General features: G+C 43.8%; 1 protein-coding gene across 2 annotated transcripts in view; it reads right to left on the bottom strand.

Annotated features, from left to right (window-relative positions):
* The window catches only part of PITRM1 (pitrilysin metallopeptidase 1), a 43,834-nt gene that overhangs the window by 18,829 nt on the left and 9,479 nt on the right, over positions 1-15,526 (bottom strand). For both annotated transcript variants that reach the window (XM_086715054.1, XM_086715055.1), the window contains 6 exons: positions 9,100-9,226; positions 8,756-8,844; positions 7,916-8,044; positions 7,171-7,284; positions 6,892-6,988; positions 6,228-6,362 (listed from right to left, as the gene is read on the bottom strand). In XM_086715054.1, the coding sequence (XP_086571180.1) occupies positions 6,228-6,362; positions 6,892-6,988; positions 7,171-7,284; positions 7,916-8,044; positions 8,756-8,844; positions 9,100-9,226 (691 nt within the window). The remainder of the gene's footprint in view (positions 1-6,227; positions 6,363-6,891; positions 6,989-7,170; positions 7,285-7,915; positions 8,045-8,755; positions 8,845-9,099; positions 9,227-15,526) is intronic.

Genomic DNA, 15,526 nt, shown 5'->3' with positions numbered 1-15,526 from the left:
TATGCACCCGACATGGCAGCACCCAAATACATAAAATAGTTAATAACAAATATAAAGGATCTACTCGACAATCATACAATAACAATGGATGAACAGATCATCAAAAGAGAAAATCAACAAGCAAAAGTGGCTTTGAAATGACACACTGGGCCAGAAGGAGTTAACAGATATTATCCAGAACATTCCATCCTAAAACAGCAGAATACACATTATTTCCAAGCGCACATTGAGCATTCTCCAGAATCACATATTAGATCACAAAACAAGTCTCAGCAAGTTAACAACAAAAAATCATACACCACAATCAAGGGGGATATATTCCGGGAAGCAAGGGTGGTTCAATATTTGCAAGTAATCAGTGTGATGCATCACATCAGCAAGAGAAAGGATAAAACATACGGCCATTTCAACAGATGCAGAAAAAGCATTCGACAAAGCATAACATACATTCATGATAAAACCCTCGGCAGAGCAGGTTGAGAGGGAACATACCTAACATAATAAAGGCCTTATATGAGAAACCCACAGCTAGTATCATAGTCAATGGTGAAAAATTCAGAGCTTTTCCCTTAAGGTCAGAAGGAAGACAGAGATGTACACTCTCACCACTTTATTCAACACAGTACTGTAAGGCCTGGCCTTAACAGCAATCAGACGACAAAAAGAAATAAAAGACATCCAAATTGGTAAGGAAGAAGTAAACTCACCATTTATGGAGGACATGTGACCATACAGCGAACCCTAAAGACTCCACCAAAAGACCAGAACTGATACATGAATTCAGCAAAGCCACAGGATACAAAATCAGCACACAGAAATCTACTGCATTCCTATATACGAATAACAAAGCAACAGAAACTGAAATTAAGAAAACTATTCCATTTACAACTGCACAAAAAACAGAGTAAAATATCCAAGACAAAACTTACCTGAAGAGTTGAAAAACCCATACTTGGAAAACTATAAATACGGATAAAAAAAATTCAAGGCGATGCAAAGAAACAGAAAGACCTTCCATGCTCATGGGTTGGAAAAACAAACAGTGTTAAAATGTCTATACTGCCCCAAACTATCTCCAGATTGAATACGATCCCTGTTCAAATGCCGACAGCATTTTTCAGAGAACTGGAACAAACAATACTAAACTCTGTAGAGAACCACAAAAGACCTTGACTAGTCAAAGGAACCTTGAAAAAGGAAACTGGAGGCATTGCCGTTCCAGACTTCCAGTCATGTTACAAAAGCAGGCGCAACTGCAACATTACGGTACCGGCATAAAAATAAGTGAGGACACTTCTCCAAAGACACAGATGGCCAAGAGACACAATGAATGCTCGACGTCATCACTCACCACCAGGGAAGTGCAAATCAAAACCATAATGAGGTACCACCTCACACCTGTCAGAATAGCCGGACTCAAAAGAAATAACAGGTGTTGGCGAGCATTGGAGAAAAAGGAGCCTTTGCGCGCTTTTGGTGGGAATGTAAACTGGGGTGGCCACTGCGGAAGGCAGTATGGAGGTTCCCTAAAAAACCTGGGGCGCCTGGGTGGCGCAGTCGGTTGAGCGTCCGACTTCAGCCAGGTCACGATCTCGCGCTCCGTGAGTTCGAGCCCCGCGTCGGGCTCTGGGCTGATGGATCGGAGCCTGGAGCCCGTTTCCGATTCTGTGTCTCCCTCTCTCTCTGCCCCTCCCCCGTTCATGCTCCGTCTCTCTCTGTCCCAAAAATAAATAAACGTTGAAAAAAAAAACAAACAAACTAAAGATAGAAATAACCTATGATCCAGTCATGCGACTACTGGAGATTTACAGAGAAAAAAACGAAAACACTCATTTGAAAAGATCTGCGAGCCCGTGTGTTTACTTCATTTACAACAGCCAAGATATGAAAGCAGCCTAAACGTGCCTGATAAACAATGAAGATGTGCTATACATTCAATGGGATGTTACTCAGCGATAAAGAATGAGATCTTGCCATTTGCAAGAATGTGGAGGGACCCAGAAGGCATTATGCTAAATGAAACAAGTCAGTGAGAGACAAAGGACGTGTTTTCACTTACATGTGGAATCTAAAAAACAAAAGCGGAAACAAAGCCTTGGTGGCTCAGGTGGTTGAGTGCCCGACTCTTGATTTCCGCTCAGGTGATGATCTCATGGTTCATGAGGTCCAGCCCCGTATCAGGATCGGCTCTGCCGGAGCCTCTTTGGGATTCTCTCCCCGCCCACCCCCCGGCCCCTCCACTGCTCGCATGGGCTCTTTCTCTCTCAAAATAAGTAAATAAACATTAAAAAAAGAAAAAAAAAAAGCAGAAACGCAGCCATAAATACAGAGAACTGATGCTTGCCATGAGGGGGGAGGGGTGAGGATGAACAAAACGGGTGACGAGGAGTGGGAGGTCAAGGCTTCCGGTTATGCAATGAACAAGTCACGAGCATGGAAGGAACAGCATGGGGAACAGTCAATACTGTGACTGCACTGCAGGTGACAGACGGTAGCTGCACTTATGGGGAAAAGAAGAGAACCTTCATAAAAATAACCAGAATGTTCACAGAGTTAGGGGACTGTTTTGTATTCTACACAGGCGTATTTTCTTGTGCTCCGTTTTAACGAGCTTTGCAAATACTGCATTTTTCGCACAAACTGAAGGTCTCAGGGCTGCGCCACATCTGCTCGCTTCCTGTCTCTGCGCCACATTGTGGTAATTCTCGCCATGTTTGAGACGGTTTCCTTGTATTTATTATGCTCATCTGTGATCGGTGATCGCTGAGGCTACTACTGTAACGTTTTGGGGAGACGTGAACACACCCACACAAGACGGTGAACTTAATCGATAAAGGTGTGTGTTCTGACTGCTCCACCCGCCATTCCCTGGTCTCTCTCCCTCTCCATCCCCTGTCACACACCAGTATTGAAATTAGGCCAAACATTAACCCTACAATGGCCTCTGAGTCTTCAAGTGAAAAGTCACACATCTCTCACAAAGAAGCTCAAAACAATTAGGGGTGCCTGGGTGGCTTGGTTGGTTGAGCGTCTGACTCTTGATTTCTGCTCAGGTCATGACTTCAGTCCACGAGATGGAGCCCTACACGGCCTCTGACAGTGTGGACTCTGCTTGGGATTCTCGCCCTCTCTGCCCTCCCCTGCTTGTGCGTTCGTTCTCTTTTTTCTCTCTCTCTCTCAAAATAAAATAAAGCTAGAAATGATTAACTTACTGAGGAAGGTATGTTGAGAGCTGGGAGAAGCCAAGCCCAGCCCTTGCACCGGTTGGCCACGCTGTGAATGCAAAGGACAAGTTCTCGAAGGAGACGAAAAGTGCTGGTCCAGGAAACACACAAGTAAGAAATGAAATCACCTTACTACTGATACAGAGACAAGTTTGAGGGGTCTGGATGGAAGATCAAACCAGTCCTAACATTCCCTTAAGCCGTAGTCTCACCCAGGGCAAGGCCTGACCTCTCTTCAATTCTAGGAAGGCTGACAGGCGAGGGGAAGCTGCAGGAGCTTGAAGCAGGCAGAGCTTTGAAAAGTCGTCTCCAAACACGGCAGCGCAAGGGGAAGGAGTGAGTTACCCAGGTAAGTATTAGGTATTAACCAGGAAGTTATTAACGTTGGCTACACTAAATGAAAGATGATCAATGTAGACGAAATGGCCATAGAGGGAAGAAGACACCACCTAGGACTTACCATAGCTAGACAGGAGTCAACGCCTGGTTTTAAAGCTTTGAAGGACAGGGTGACTTTTGTCAGGGGCTAATGCAGCTGGTGACTTCGGGTTGAAGCCAATGCCCATTGACCATTCCAAAATGCCCAGCACCCTTCAGAACTATGCTAAATCCGTTCTGCCTGTGCTCTGGAAATGAAACAACAGAGCCTGGATGACAGCACTTCTGTTTACAACATGGCTTACTGAACATTTTTTTATTTATTTTGAGAGAAACAGAAATGAAAAGAGCACAAGCAGAGGAGGGGCATAGAGAGAAAGAGAGAGAGAATCCCAAGCAGGCTCCGCACTGTTAGCACAGAGCCCGACGTGAGGCTCGAACTCATGAACTTCAAGATCATGACCTGAGCTAAAACCAAGAGTCAGTCGCTCAACTGACTGAGCCACCCAGGTGCCCTGTAGTTTTCTGAATATTTTAAGCCCACTGCTGAGCCCCACTGCTCAAGACAACTCCTCTCAAAATATGACTGCTCATTGACAATGCACCTGGTCACCCAAGAGCTCCGACGGAAATGGATAATGACATTATTATTCTTCTCATGCCTGTTAACACAACACCCATGTTGTAGCCCATGGCTCAAGGAGTCATTTCAACTGTCAAGTCTTATTAAGAAATACATTCCATGAGGCTATCACTGCCATTCCTCTGATGGATCTGGGCAAAATAAATTGAAAACCTTCTGGAAAGGATTCTCCATTCCAGATGCTATTAAGAACACTCATGATTCATGGGAAGGAGTCAAAACATCGACATTCACAGGATAACAGGAGTTGGGAGAAGTTGGTTCCAGCCCTCGTGGATGACTGTGAGGGGCTCACGACCTCAGTGGAGGGAGTCACTGCAGATGAGGTGGAAACAGCGAGAGGACCAGAATCAGAAGTGGGGCCTTGAGATAGGACTGAATGGCTGCAATCTCAGGATAAAACTTGAATGGATGAGGAGTTGCTTCCCATGGGTTCCTGAGATGGAATCTATTCCTGCTGAGATGCTGTGACGATTGTTGAAATGACAACAGAGGATTCAGGATATGACACAAACTCAGTTGTAAAGCAGCAGCAGGTTTGAGAGCATTGACTTCAATTTTGAAAGTTCTACTGTGGGCCAAATGCTATCAAACAGCATCACCTGCTACAGAGAAATCATTCGTGAAAGGAAGGGTCAGTCGCTGCGGCAAACTTCATTAGCTATCTTATTTCAGAAATTGCCACGGCCATCCCAACCTTCGGCAACCACCACCCTGATCCGTCAGCAGCCATTACCATGGAGACGGGACCCTCCACCAGCAAAGATTAGGACTCCCTGAAAGCTCAGGTGGTTGGCATTTTTTAGCAATAAAGTGTTTTCAACTAAGATATGTACGTTGTTTTTTTAGACATAATGCTAATGCACACTTAATAGACTTCAGTGTAGAGTAAACATAACTGTTACATGCACTGGGAAACCAAGAAATTCACCTGACTCGCTTTATTTCAATATTCACTTTACTGCCGTGATCTGGAACCATACACACGGTATCTCTAAGGTATTGCTTATAGAAGGAAAACTAGAAAATCAACAAATACAGGGAGTTACACAACACACTCTTAAACAACCAATAAGTTAAAGAAAAAATACTCTGAGACAGGTGAGCCTACAGGCAGAACATACTGAAAACTATAGGCTCCCACAAATCGCGTTAAGAGTGATGTGTACACAGTAAACGCGTACACTGAAAACAAAGAAAGGCCACAAAGCCCAATGGGTAACCTGTCACTACACATTCAGAAAACAGAAAAGTGGGATCCACCCAAAACAAAGCTAGCAGGATAAAGGAAACGATGAAAATTAGATCACGGCCAAGACTTCTTCACACAGACTGCTGGACGTGACGGACCTTTCGACAGCCAAGAAAAAAGGGAGGCTCAAGTAAACGCAGAGATGGAGAGGGGTGTCTTAGCACCAACAGTACCAGGATCAGAAAGATCAGGGAATAAGAATGCCAGGGAATACTGGACGATCACACGCCAAACTGGACAACCTAGAAGAAATGGACGAATTCCTAAAGCCACAACCCCCAGACTGAAGTGTGAAGAAACAGAAAGATCTGAGAAAATCAGTAACTACCGAGGACACTGAGTCAGTCGTTTGCCAAAAAAAATTAAAAAATAATAAAATAAAAACCAAAAGACTCCCAATGAAGAAAATCCTAGTACAGTATTTCTTCGCGGTGAACTCCACCAAACTCTGAAGGACAAGGGAACACTAATTCTTATCAAAACCTTCCAAAAAACTGCGGTGAATGGTCTCATCTTTCTTTCAACAAAACAGAAAAAAATGCCCGCAGATGTTTCGTTAATTAGTACACACGCACACATATATTCCTCTGTAAAAAACACACTCAGGTATTCACGTAAAAAGCCAACTTGCATCAGGATCCGGAAAACTACATTTTTGAAGTTATTATGAGCATTAATTAATAATTAAGAAAGGCTGTCCCCATTCACATAAATCCTCCAAGTTTCTTACCTTAAAATACTGTTTTACTTTTTCTTGCAAGAACTCTGGATTCTCCCGGAGGCACTGCCTGAATCGAGCCACCTGACTTCCCAGCTTCAGGAGCTCCACCGGGTCCCCGTCGTGGTTCCAGCAGGGAGCAATGTACTGCAACCGAGAATTTCAAAGCCACAGCGCGCCTCACTCTGTGAGCTCTGCGCTTGCTCAGTAAACAGCAAACGGGACATTTTACTAAAACACCAGCTTCTGTGGCTAAAAATACCACAGATGACGGTTCAAAGCAAAGATTAAGTCATTCTTTGGTCAGGAAAATTTCAGATCTGTTTTTTCTTAATAAAATAAAGAACGGGTTTTGAAATAATTTTTAGAAGTATAATTACCAACAGTCAACAGTTATAAACCTCTATCCATAAGTATTCTGTGTCAACTTATCTTGCCTTAAAACATAAGCTACCAAAAAGCCGATTACACTGGTAAAAAGACACAACATATCATAAAACTAAGTTAAAAGTAAACATATCCGATCCAAAATGGCACAGCTTTCAAGGTTCAGATGAGAGGCGCTGTGAATATCTGTATCCTCAGCTGTCAAATACCCATTGGTCATGAAAGTTAAAGCAAAACAAAACCCACAAACAGAGCACGAGAGGAAGGAGGTAGGTGAGAAATTACACACAGACGTCAGGGTGAGTCCAAAGCTGACAGACTGATGCTTCATTTGTATTTCGATTTTATGTAGCAGAGCCTCTATTTGATCATCTTCAAATCCTTTCCTAAAAAACAGAGAACGGAGATGATGATTTGCAATGAGGCACTAAACAACCGTAAGTGGACGAATACGCGTTTTATGAGGAAAAAAGCCCAACGATGCGGCTGGGGTGGGGAGGGGGGTCCCGCGTGGAAAGCATCAGGGATGGAGAAGGTCGGCCCGGCGGCGGCCAGCAGCCACACGCACTGGAGTACTTCCTCGATGGTCCTGTCGATGATGTCCCGGACGGCCTGGACGTCCTGCTCGGCGACCCCCTGCAGGCCCACGCTGAAGTAGGCCTCCCTCGTGGAGCCATTGTACCTACGACACAAAGGCAGACTGTGTGGCAGACCGCGGACACGTTCCGCGCGCGGTGTGCTCGCTGGAAGATCACGCACTCTCGACCGCACAGCCACGGACGCTTGAGGCTCCCGAGTCCTCCAAGAAAAAGCCAGTGACAGCGGTGCTCTCGGACATTTGGTCCGCGCACACAAGTGCTCACTGTCATACGCGTGTCCACTTAACATTTCTAAAAACCAATACAATTTGAACTTTATAGAGTTATGGCAAAATTAAATCTAAAAACAGAACGGCTGCGCTTTTACAAAATTTTAAGATTTGAAAGAGTATTTAACAACCTGGCTTTTCAAACGGGCAGCAGTATGCCATCCTGAGATCTTGAACAAGCGATCTTTCTCTTCTCTTTTTCCAAATGTCCCCTCCAGGAGATGGAATTATCTGTACTGGACCCACAATCTAAGGCACAGTTCTGTGCTTGGGGCGGGAACGGAACCGTCCCGCGACTGTGAGGTGTCAGGCATGCTACATCCTTAACCCCACCCACCAGGTGCCAACACCCCTCCCTAGTCATGTCGACCAAAAATGTGTCCAGACACCGTCAAATGTCAAAACTGGCCCCCACCGCGACTACTGACCCGATCGTGAAACCTACCCGACATCAGGAGAGAAGTCTGTGCCAAGCCCAGATTCAATTAATGCTTTGTAGAAGGGGGAGTTAGGTCCACTGATCAAGAGTGACGACAGAAGGTTTAACGTGAAGGCTTCAAACGTATCAGTGATGCTTAATGCAAAGGGCAGGGGAGAAAAAGGCCCTCATTAACGTTTTCAAAATCATTAAAATCACCAATAAATCGACTTTCATTTCCAAAGCTGACCTAATACAAATTCTTACATGTTAACCTCTATTTTTAACTTACGTGGATAAAAGAGAATAATTTTTTTTTGGTTTGCAAAGTTCTAGTAAACCGCATTATTTTGGGGTCCCAAACCATGAAGCTGATTTAGCCGCATATCGAATGCTATCATACTACAGGGTGCCAAGCACTCCGACCTGTATCATCCTAATTACAACTGCACTGTCTACACCTCAACAGGAGCAGCACGGCGGAGGACCCCTTCCTGCCCACGTGCCCCACGTGTCCACGTCTCCACAGCTACAGAATTGTGTGTGTCGTACGTTTTTGTCAAGCCAGCGTTCGCTGCGCTCCTCTCCCGCTCAATGGCATCGGGGATCCCACCCCACAAATGTTAACCGCTGTCCGAGCCACCTTTCTCCACAGAAATGAGCTTTACAATGCAGCGAGAAGTTACGTTTTTCTGGATAGCTAGTGAAAGTGATTTTGCCCAAACCACCCCAGATGCTGCTAAAGCCCTCCCTGACATCCACCGGCTGCTGGACTTGGAAATTCCGACCGCCGACCCATTTACACTTGGAAAACTCACCTCCAAAGCTGCTAACCTGCACTTTCCCCAGTTCACAGCGGACACTTACTCTGGTAAGAGGAAGCCGACCCCGACGGTTGTCTGTTTAGAGGAATCTGCAGCCAGTGCGTCTGGGCCACATGTTATCTGGAACTCCCTCTGTAAAGCGACACGATGCTTTAAGTAGGGACAGAGTAGGTTTAATCTAGTAAGTTCCCTGTGTGTGTATAACGTGGCCCAGGAGATGCTTTTCACTAAATTAACTTTCTTCTCAGACACACAACTGTTCCTTAGGCTCAAGAAGCTCTTACGTTCAAGGCAGAGCCCTCAACATTTGAAAATCCTGTGATTAGTACGCAGTTTGGCTCTCCATTTCAATGTACTGAGTGTCTATTCTCTGGATGGGGCACTTACTGGCTTATCCCAAGGCTTCTGAGTGGGCACTGCAGTATTTGGCTTAATTTTCTCAAATTTACTCAGTGCTTCTTCGTGAATTTGTCTCAGATGCTGTTCTAACGGGAAATTGCCGTAAGTGAAGAACCTGAAATGTTGACAGAATAGATCAGTCTAGCTCAGTTTACACGATTGGGAATCTACACAGATGTCTTTCCGTATAAAATGGAAGGTACACAGAGGAGGAAAACCCTCAGCTTGCCTCATCGCACAGACACAACCAGATCCAGTCCCATCTAGGTAAATTACCCAGGAAACCACGCGCACACTGCCAGAACAAACGCCACAACTAAACACAGAGAAGAGCACACACTGCAGAGGGAAGGGGGGCCAGAGCCGCTGTGGGGAGCTAAATGGACCAGCACACCGTCTGCTGGAGGAAGGGCCCATGGGCGGGGAGAGGGGACAGAAACAGACCGTCACTCAGGGGAGAGCACGTGGAAAGATGAATCCCTGTAATATTTGGCTTTGAAAATGAGAGGGGCCGGATCTCACAAGTTCTTACAACTAGCGAGACCTAAAGCCGGAACTCTAAAAATTGGCAGGCTCTTTCTGGGAGAACCTGGAGGTGATAGGAAGCGGGGTCCCTGCCCTTGAAGAGAGGGCATAACAAACAGCCAGTGGAGATAATGCAAAGCAGCAGCAGCTTGAAAAACAGAGGGGCATGCAGGAGGGTGTCAGAGCGTGTCCCGAGGGACAGAGACGACGGGAGACTCCGCCAGGAGCAAAGACCTGCTTCCGCTGTGCCCCTGACCCCCCCCCCCACCCGCCCACCTCAGCCCCAGTGCTGGGGATCCCCTCCCACAGGAGCCCAGGGCACACCTTCCCGTCACCGTGTTTCCTAAATGCATGCTTTACAGGGGTGGCAGCCACAGCAGCCGATCACCTCCAGCGGAGGACACCCACCCTGGTAAGACTGCATGCCCCGCGCACGCGCACTTTGCAGATCTCCCCAACTGACCCCGGTCTCCTGCACGGCAGCACATCCCCTCTGGCAGAGGACCAGTGTCGCCTTGTTAAAAGTGTGCACCTGCGCACTACTCTCAAGAGCGGGGGACACAGCTGACTTTCACCCAGAACGGATACTGAGAGCGAGACAATGAGAACCCACAGGAATGTGTCCCAACTGAAAGAAGGAGACAAAATGACAGCAAGAAACCTAAGCAAGATGGAGAAAAGTGACGTGCCTGCCAGAGAATTGAAGGTAATGGTCATAAAGATGCTCCCTGGACTTGAGGAAGGAGAGGAAGACCTCGGTGAGGCCCCAGCACAGACCAGAAAGGACCAGTCAGGGACGAAGAGCACAACAGGTGAAACTGAAATACTCTAGGTGGAAGAAATAGCAGACTGGAGGAAGCAGAAGAAGGAATCAGCAACCTGGAGGACAGAGCAATGGAAAGTCATCAGTCAATCTGAGCGGGTGAGAGAAAAGAATTCTGTAAACGACAACAGACTTAGGGAACTCAGTGACATCATCAACTGTAGTTAACATCTGCATTTTAGGGATTCCAGAGGAAGAAGAGAGAAAAGGGGGCATAAAGGTTATCTGAAGAAATAACAGCTGAAAACTTCCTTAATCTGGGGGAAGAAATCCAGATCAAGGAGGCCCAGAGAGCCCCGAACATAATCAACCCAAGGAGGTCCACACCAGGACACCTAGTAATTAAAATAGAAAAAAAAGTGACAAAGAGGAAATTTTAAAAGTCCCGAAATAAAGTTACATACAAGAGAAACCTTGTTAGGCCATTAGTGGATTTTTCAGCAGAAACTTTGCAGGCCTGAAGGGAGGTTCATGATGTATTCACAGTGCTGAAAGGAAAAAATCTGCAGCCAATCATACTCTGTCCAGAAAGGCTATCATTCATAACAGAATGAGAGATAAAGACTTTCTCAGATAAACAAAAATTAAAGAAGTTCATGACTACTAAACTAACCCTACAAGATGTTAAAGGGGACTCTGAGTGGAAAGGAAAGACCATTAATGACAGTAAGAAAATTAAGAAACACAACAGCAGTAAAAACAAGTGTATCTGTAAAAATCAGTCAAGGGACTCACAACATAAAAGGATGTAACATAGGACACGATATACCCAAAATATGGGGGAGGGATAAAAAATGGGTTCAAACTTAAGCAACCATCAACTTAATATAGATTGCTATGTGCTAAAGAGGACATATACAAACCTAATGGTAACTGTTTATCAAAATCCAGTAACAGATGTGAAAAGAACAAACAAAAAAGAATCCAAGTATATCACTAAAGAAAACCAACTTAGAGTGAGAGAAGAACTAGAAAAATAATCATAAAACAAGTAACAAACTGGCAGTAAGTACATACCTATCAATAATTGAATATACATAACCAAATACTCCAATCGAAAGATACAGGGTGATGGAATGCATAAAAAACCAAAACCCATCTATATGCTGCCTACATGAGACTCATTTCAGACTTAAGGACACCTGCAGACTGAAAGTGAGGGGATGGAGAAACATCTATCATACAAATGGAAGTGAAAAGAAAGCCAGGGTAGCAATACTTACATTGGATGAAATAAACTTGAAAACAAAGTCTGTAACAAGAAACAAAGAAGGGCACTATATAATCATAAAGGGAACAACCCAACAAGAAGACAGAACAATTATAGGGGCACCTGGGTGGCTCAGTCAGTTAAATGTCTGACTTTGGTTCAGATCATGAACTTACGGTTCATGGGTTCGAGCCCCACATCGGGCTCTGTGCTGATAGCTCAGAGCCTAAAGCCTGCTTCCAATTCTGTGTCTCCCTCTCTCTGTCCCTCCCCCACTTGCAGTCTTTCTAAAATAAATGTTAAAAAAAATTTTTTTTAAAGAAGATACTATAATATTAATGCACTCAACACAGAAGCACCCAATGCATAAAGCAGCTAATAACAAACATAATGGAAGTAATCAATAGTAACACAGTAATAGTAGGGAACTTTAACACCCCACTTACATCAATGGACAAATCATCTAAACAGAAAATCAAAAGGAAACTGGTTTTGGATGATATGCTGGACCAGATGGATATAACATATATTCAGAACATTCCATCCTAAAACGGCAGGATACACATTATTTTCAAATGCACATGGAATATTCTCCAGAATAGATCACATATTATAGCACAAAACAAGTCTCAACAAACTCAAAAAGACTGAAGTCATACCATACATCTTTTCTGACCATAACACTATGAAACTAGAAATCAATCACAAGAAAAAAACCAGAAAGAGCACAAATATATGGATGCTAAATAATGTGCTACTAAAAAATGAATGAGTCAACCAAGAAATCAAAGAGGATATCAAAAAAGACATGGAAACAAATGAAAATGAAAACACAATGGTCCAATCCTTTGGTTGGTATAAACCAAAAGCAGTTCTAAGAGGGAAGTCTGTAGCAATACAGGCCTACCTCAAGAAGCAAGAAAAACCTCAAACAGACAACCTAACCTTACACCTGAAGGAGCTAGAAAAATAACAAAGAAAACGCCAAACCAGCAAATTAAAGGAAATAATAGATTAGAGCAGAAATAAATGATACACAAAACTAAAAAAATAGAATACATCAACGGAACCAAGGGCTGGTTCTTTCAAAAGATCAACAAAACTGATAAACCTTTAGATGGACTCATCAAAAAAGGGAGGACTCAAACAAAATCAGAAACGAGACAGAAGTAACAACCAGCACCACAGAAATACAAAGGATTATAAGAGAACATTATGAAAAACTATATGCCAACAAATTGGACAACCTAGAAAAAATGGATAAATTCCTGGAAACATATAAACTACCAAAAACGGAACAGAAAATTTGAATACACCAATAACCAGGAAAGAAACTGAGTCAGTAACTGAAAACCCCCAATAAACAAAAGTCTGAGACCAGATGGCATCATAAGCGAATGCTACCAAACGTTTAAAGCAGGGTTAATAAATATTCTTCTCAAACTTTTCCCAAAAATAGATGAAGAAGGAAAACTTCCAAATTCATTCTATGAGGCCAGCATTACCCGATACCAAAACCAGAAAAAAATATCACACACAAAAAAAGAGAACTACAGCCATTATCTCTGATGTACACAGACACAAAAAAGCTTAACAAAGTATTAGCAATCCAAATCTAACAATGTATTTAAAAAATTCTTCCCCTGGGGCGCCTGGGTGGCGCAGTCGGTTAAGCGTCTGACTTCAGCCAGGTCACGATCTCGCGGTCCGGGAGTTCGAGCCCCGCGTCGGGCTCTGGGCTGATGGCCCAGAGCCTGGAGCCTGTTTCCAATTCTGTGTCTCCCTCTCTCTCTGCCCCTCCCCTGTTCATGCTCTGTCTCTCTCTGTCCCAAAAATAAATAAACGTTGAATAAATAAATAAATAAAAATTAAAAAAAAAAAAAAAATTCTTCCCCGTGATCAAGTGGAATTTATTCTCAGGATGCAAAGATGGTTCAATATTCACAAATCAATCACTGTGCTACATCACACATCAGTAAGAGAAACGATAAAAGGGGCACCTGGGTGGCTCAGTCAGTTAAACGTCTGACTCTTGGTTTCAGCTCAGGTCATGATCTCATGGTTCATGAGGTCAAGCCCCGCAGCGGGCTCCACGTTGCCAGTGTGGAGCCTGCTTGGGATTCTCCCTCTCAGCCCCTCCCACACTCACGCATGTGCTCACTCTCTCTCACTTTCAAAATAAACTTAAAAAAAAAAAAAGATTAAAAACCATAAGATCACCCAACAAAGAACAACATCCATTAATGATAAAAACCCTCGACAGAACAGGTTTCAGGGAGGCCATGACAGAGGCCATATATGAAAAACCACCAGCTAACGTCATACTGACTGAGCTTTTTCCCCAAAGTCAGGATGAGAATGTCCACCCTGGTCACCACACATTTATTCAACACGGCACTGGAAGTCCAAGCCACAGCACTCAGACAAGCAAAAGGGATAAAAGGCGTCCAAACTGCTAAGGAAGAACCAAAACTTTCAGCGTTTGCAGATGACACATTATGCAATACAAGACCCTAAAGACCCCACCAAAAACTGCTAGAACTGGTACGTGAATTCAGCAAAATTACAGGATACAAAATCAACATACAGAAGTCTGTTGCGTTTCTACACACTAATAATGAAAGAGCAGAAAAAGAAATTTTGTTTAAGAAAATCCCATTTACAATTGCACCAAAAATAATAAAATACCTAGGAAAAAACTTAACCAAGGAGTGGAAGATATGTACTCCAAAGACAATATAAAAAACTGATGAAACAAATTGAAGACGACACAAACAAATGGAAAGACAGCCCATGCTCAGGGATTGGAAGAACACTGTTAAGATGTCCACACCACTCAAAGCCATTACAGATTTAATGCAATCCCTATCAAAACACCAATATTTTTCAGAGAACTACAATAATCCTAAAATTTGTATTGAACCACAAAAGAACCCCTGGATAATATATTTATCCAGTAATCACACTATTAAGTATTTCCCCCAAAATACAAAAACAGATTCAAAGGGATATAGGTAGGTACCGCTGTGTTTATTGCAGCATAATTATTTATGGAAGTCCCAAAGTGTCCACCGACAGATGGATAAGGAAAACGCAGTGTGCATATTAATACACACACATACACAGAATGGAATGATAAGAAAGAATGACATTTCGCCATTTGCAACGACACGGATGGAGCTAGAGAAGGTAATGCGAAGGAAAACACCCCAGTCAGAGAAAGACAAACACCATGTGATTTCATTCATTTGTAGAACTTAAGAAAGAAAACAAATGAACAAAGGGGGGGAAAAAAAAGGAGACAAACCAAAACAATAGTCTTTATTTAATTTTTTTTAGTTTTAAGTTTCTTTTGAGAGAGGGAGAAGGAAAGGGTGAGCTCGCTTGCATGTGAGCAGGGAAGGGGCAGAGAGAGAGAAAGAGAGAGAATCCCAAACAGACCTCACACAGTCAGCAAAGAGCCCAACGTGGGGCTCGAATGCACAAACCACAAGACCACGACCTGAGCCAAAATCAAGAGTCCCGCACTTAACCGACTGAGCCCCCCAGGCACCCCCAAACCAGAACAAGTCTTAAGGGCAGAAAAGGAACAGACGGTTGCCAGAGGGGAGGTGGCTGGGCGTGAAAGGGGTGACAGGAGCCCCGATGGGCACCGACTGATGTGTGGAACTGCTGAATCACAATACCGTCCACCTGAAACTCCTACAACAGGAGACGCTGACCAGAGTAGAACTAAAATGAAATGTAAAAATGGAAGTTATGCACTGAGAGCAGCTAATGATGAATGTGTCCCATACTGAGATGAAGTCTGTATAAAAACACATTTTTTTCACTTGCTTTATAACTACAAAGACCAA

The sequence above is a fragment of the Puma concolor genome, chromosome B4, assembly GCF_028749965.1.
Source record: "Puma concolor isolate L17-30 chromosome B4, mPumCon1.1.hap2, whole genome shotgun sequence".
In the NCBI taxonomy this organism is placed as follows: Eukaryota; Metazoa; Chordata; class Mammalia; order Carnivora; family Felidae; genus Puma; species Puma concolor.
Note: the sequence above shows the minus strand (reverse complement) of the source record. Positions and strands in the feature narration are given on the sequence as shown.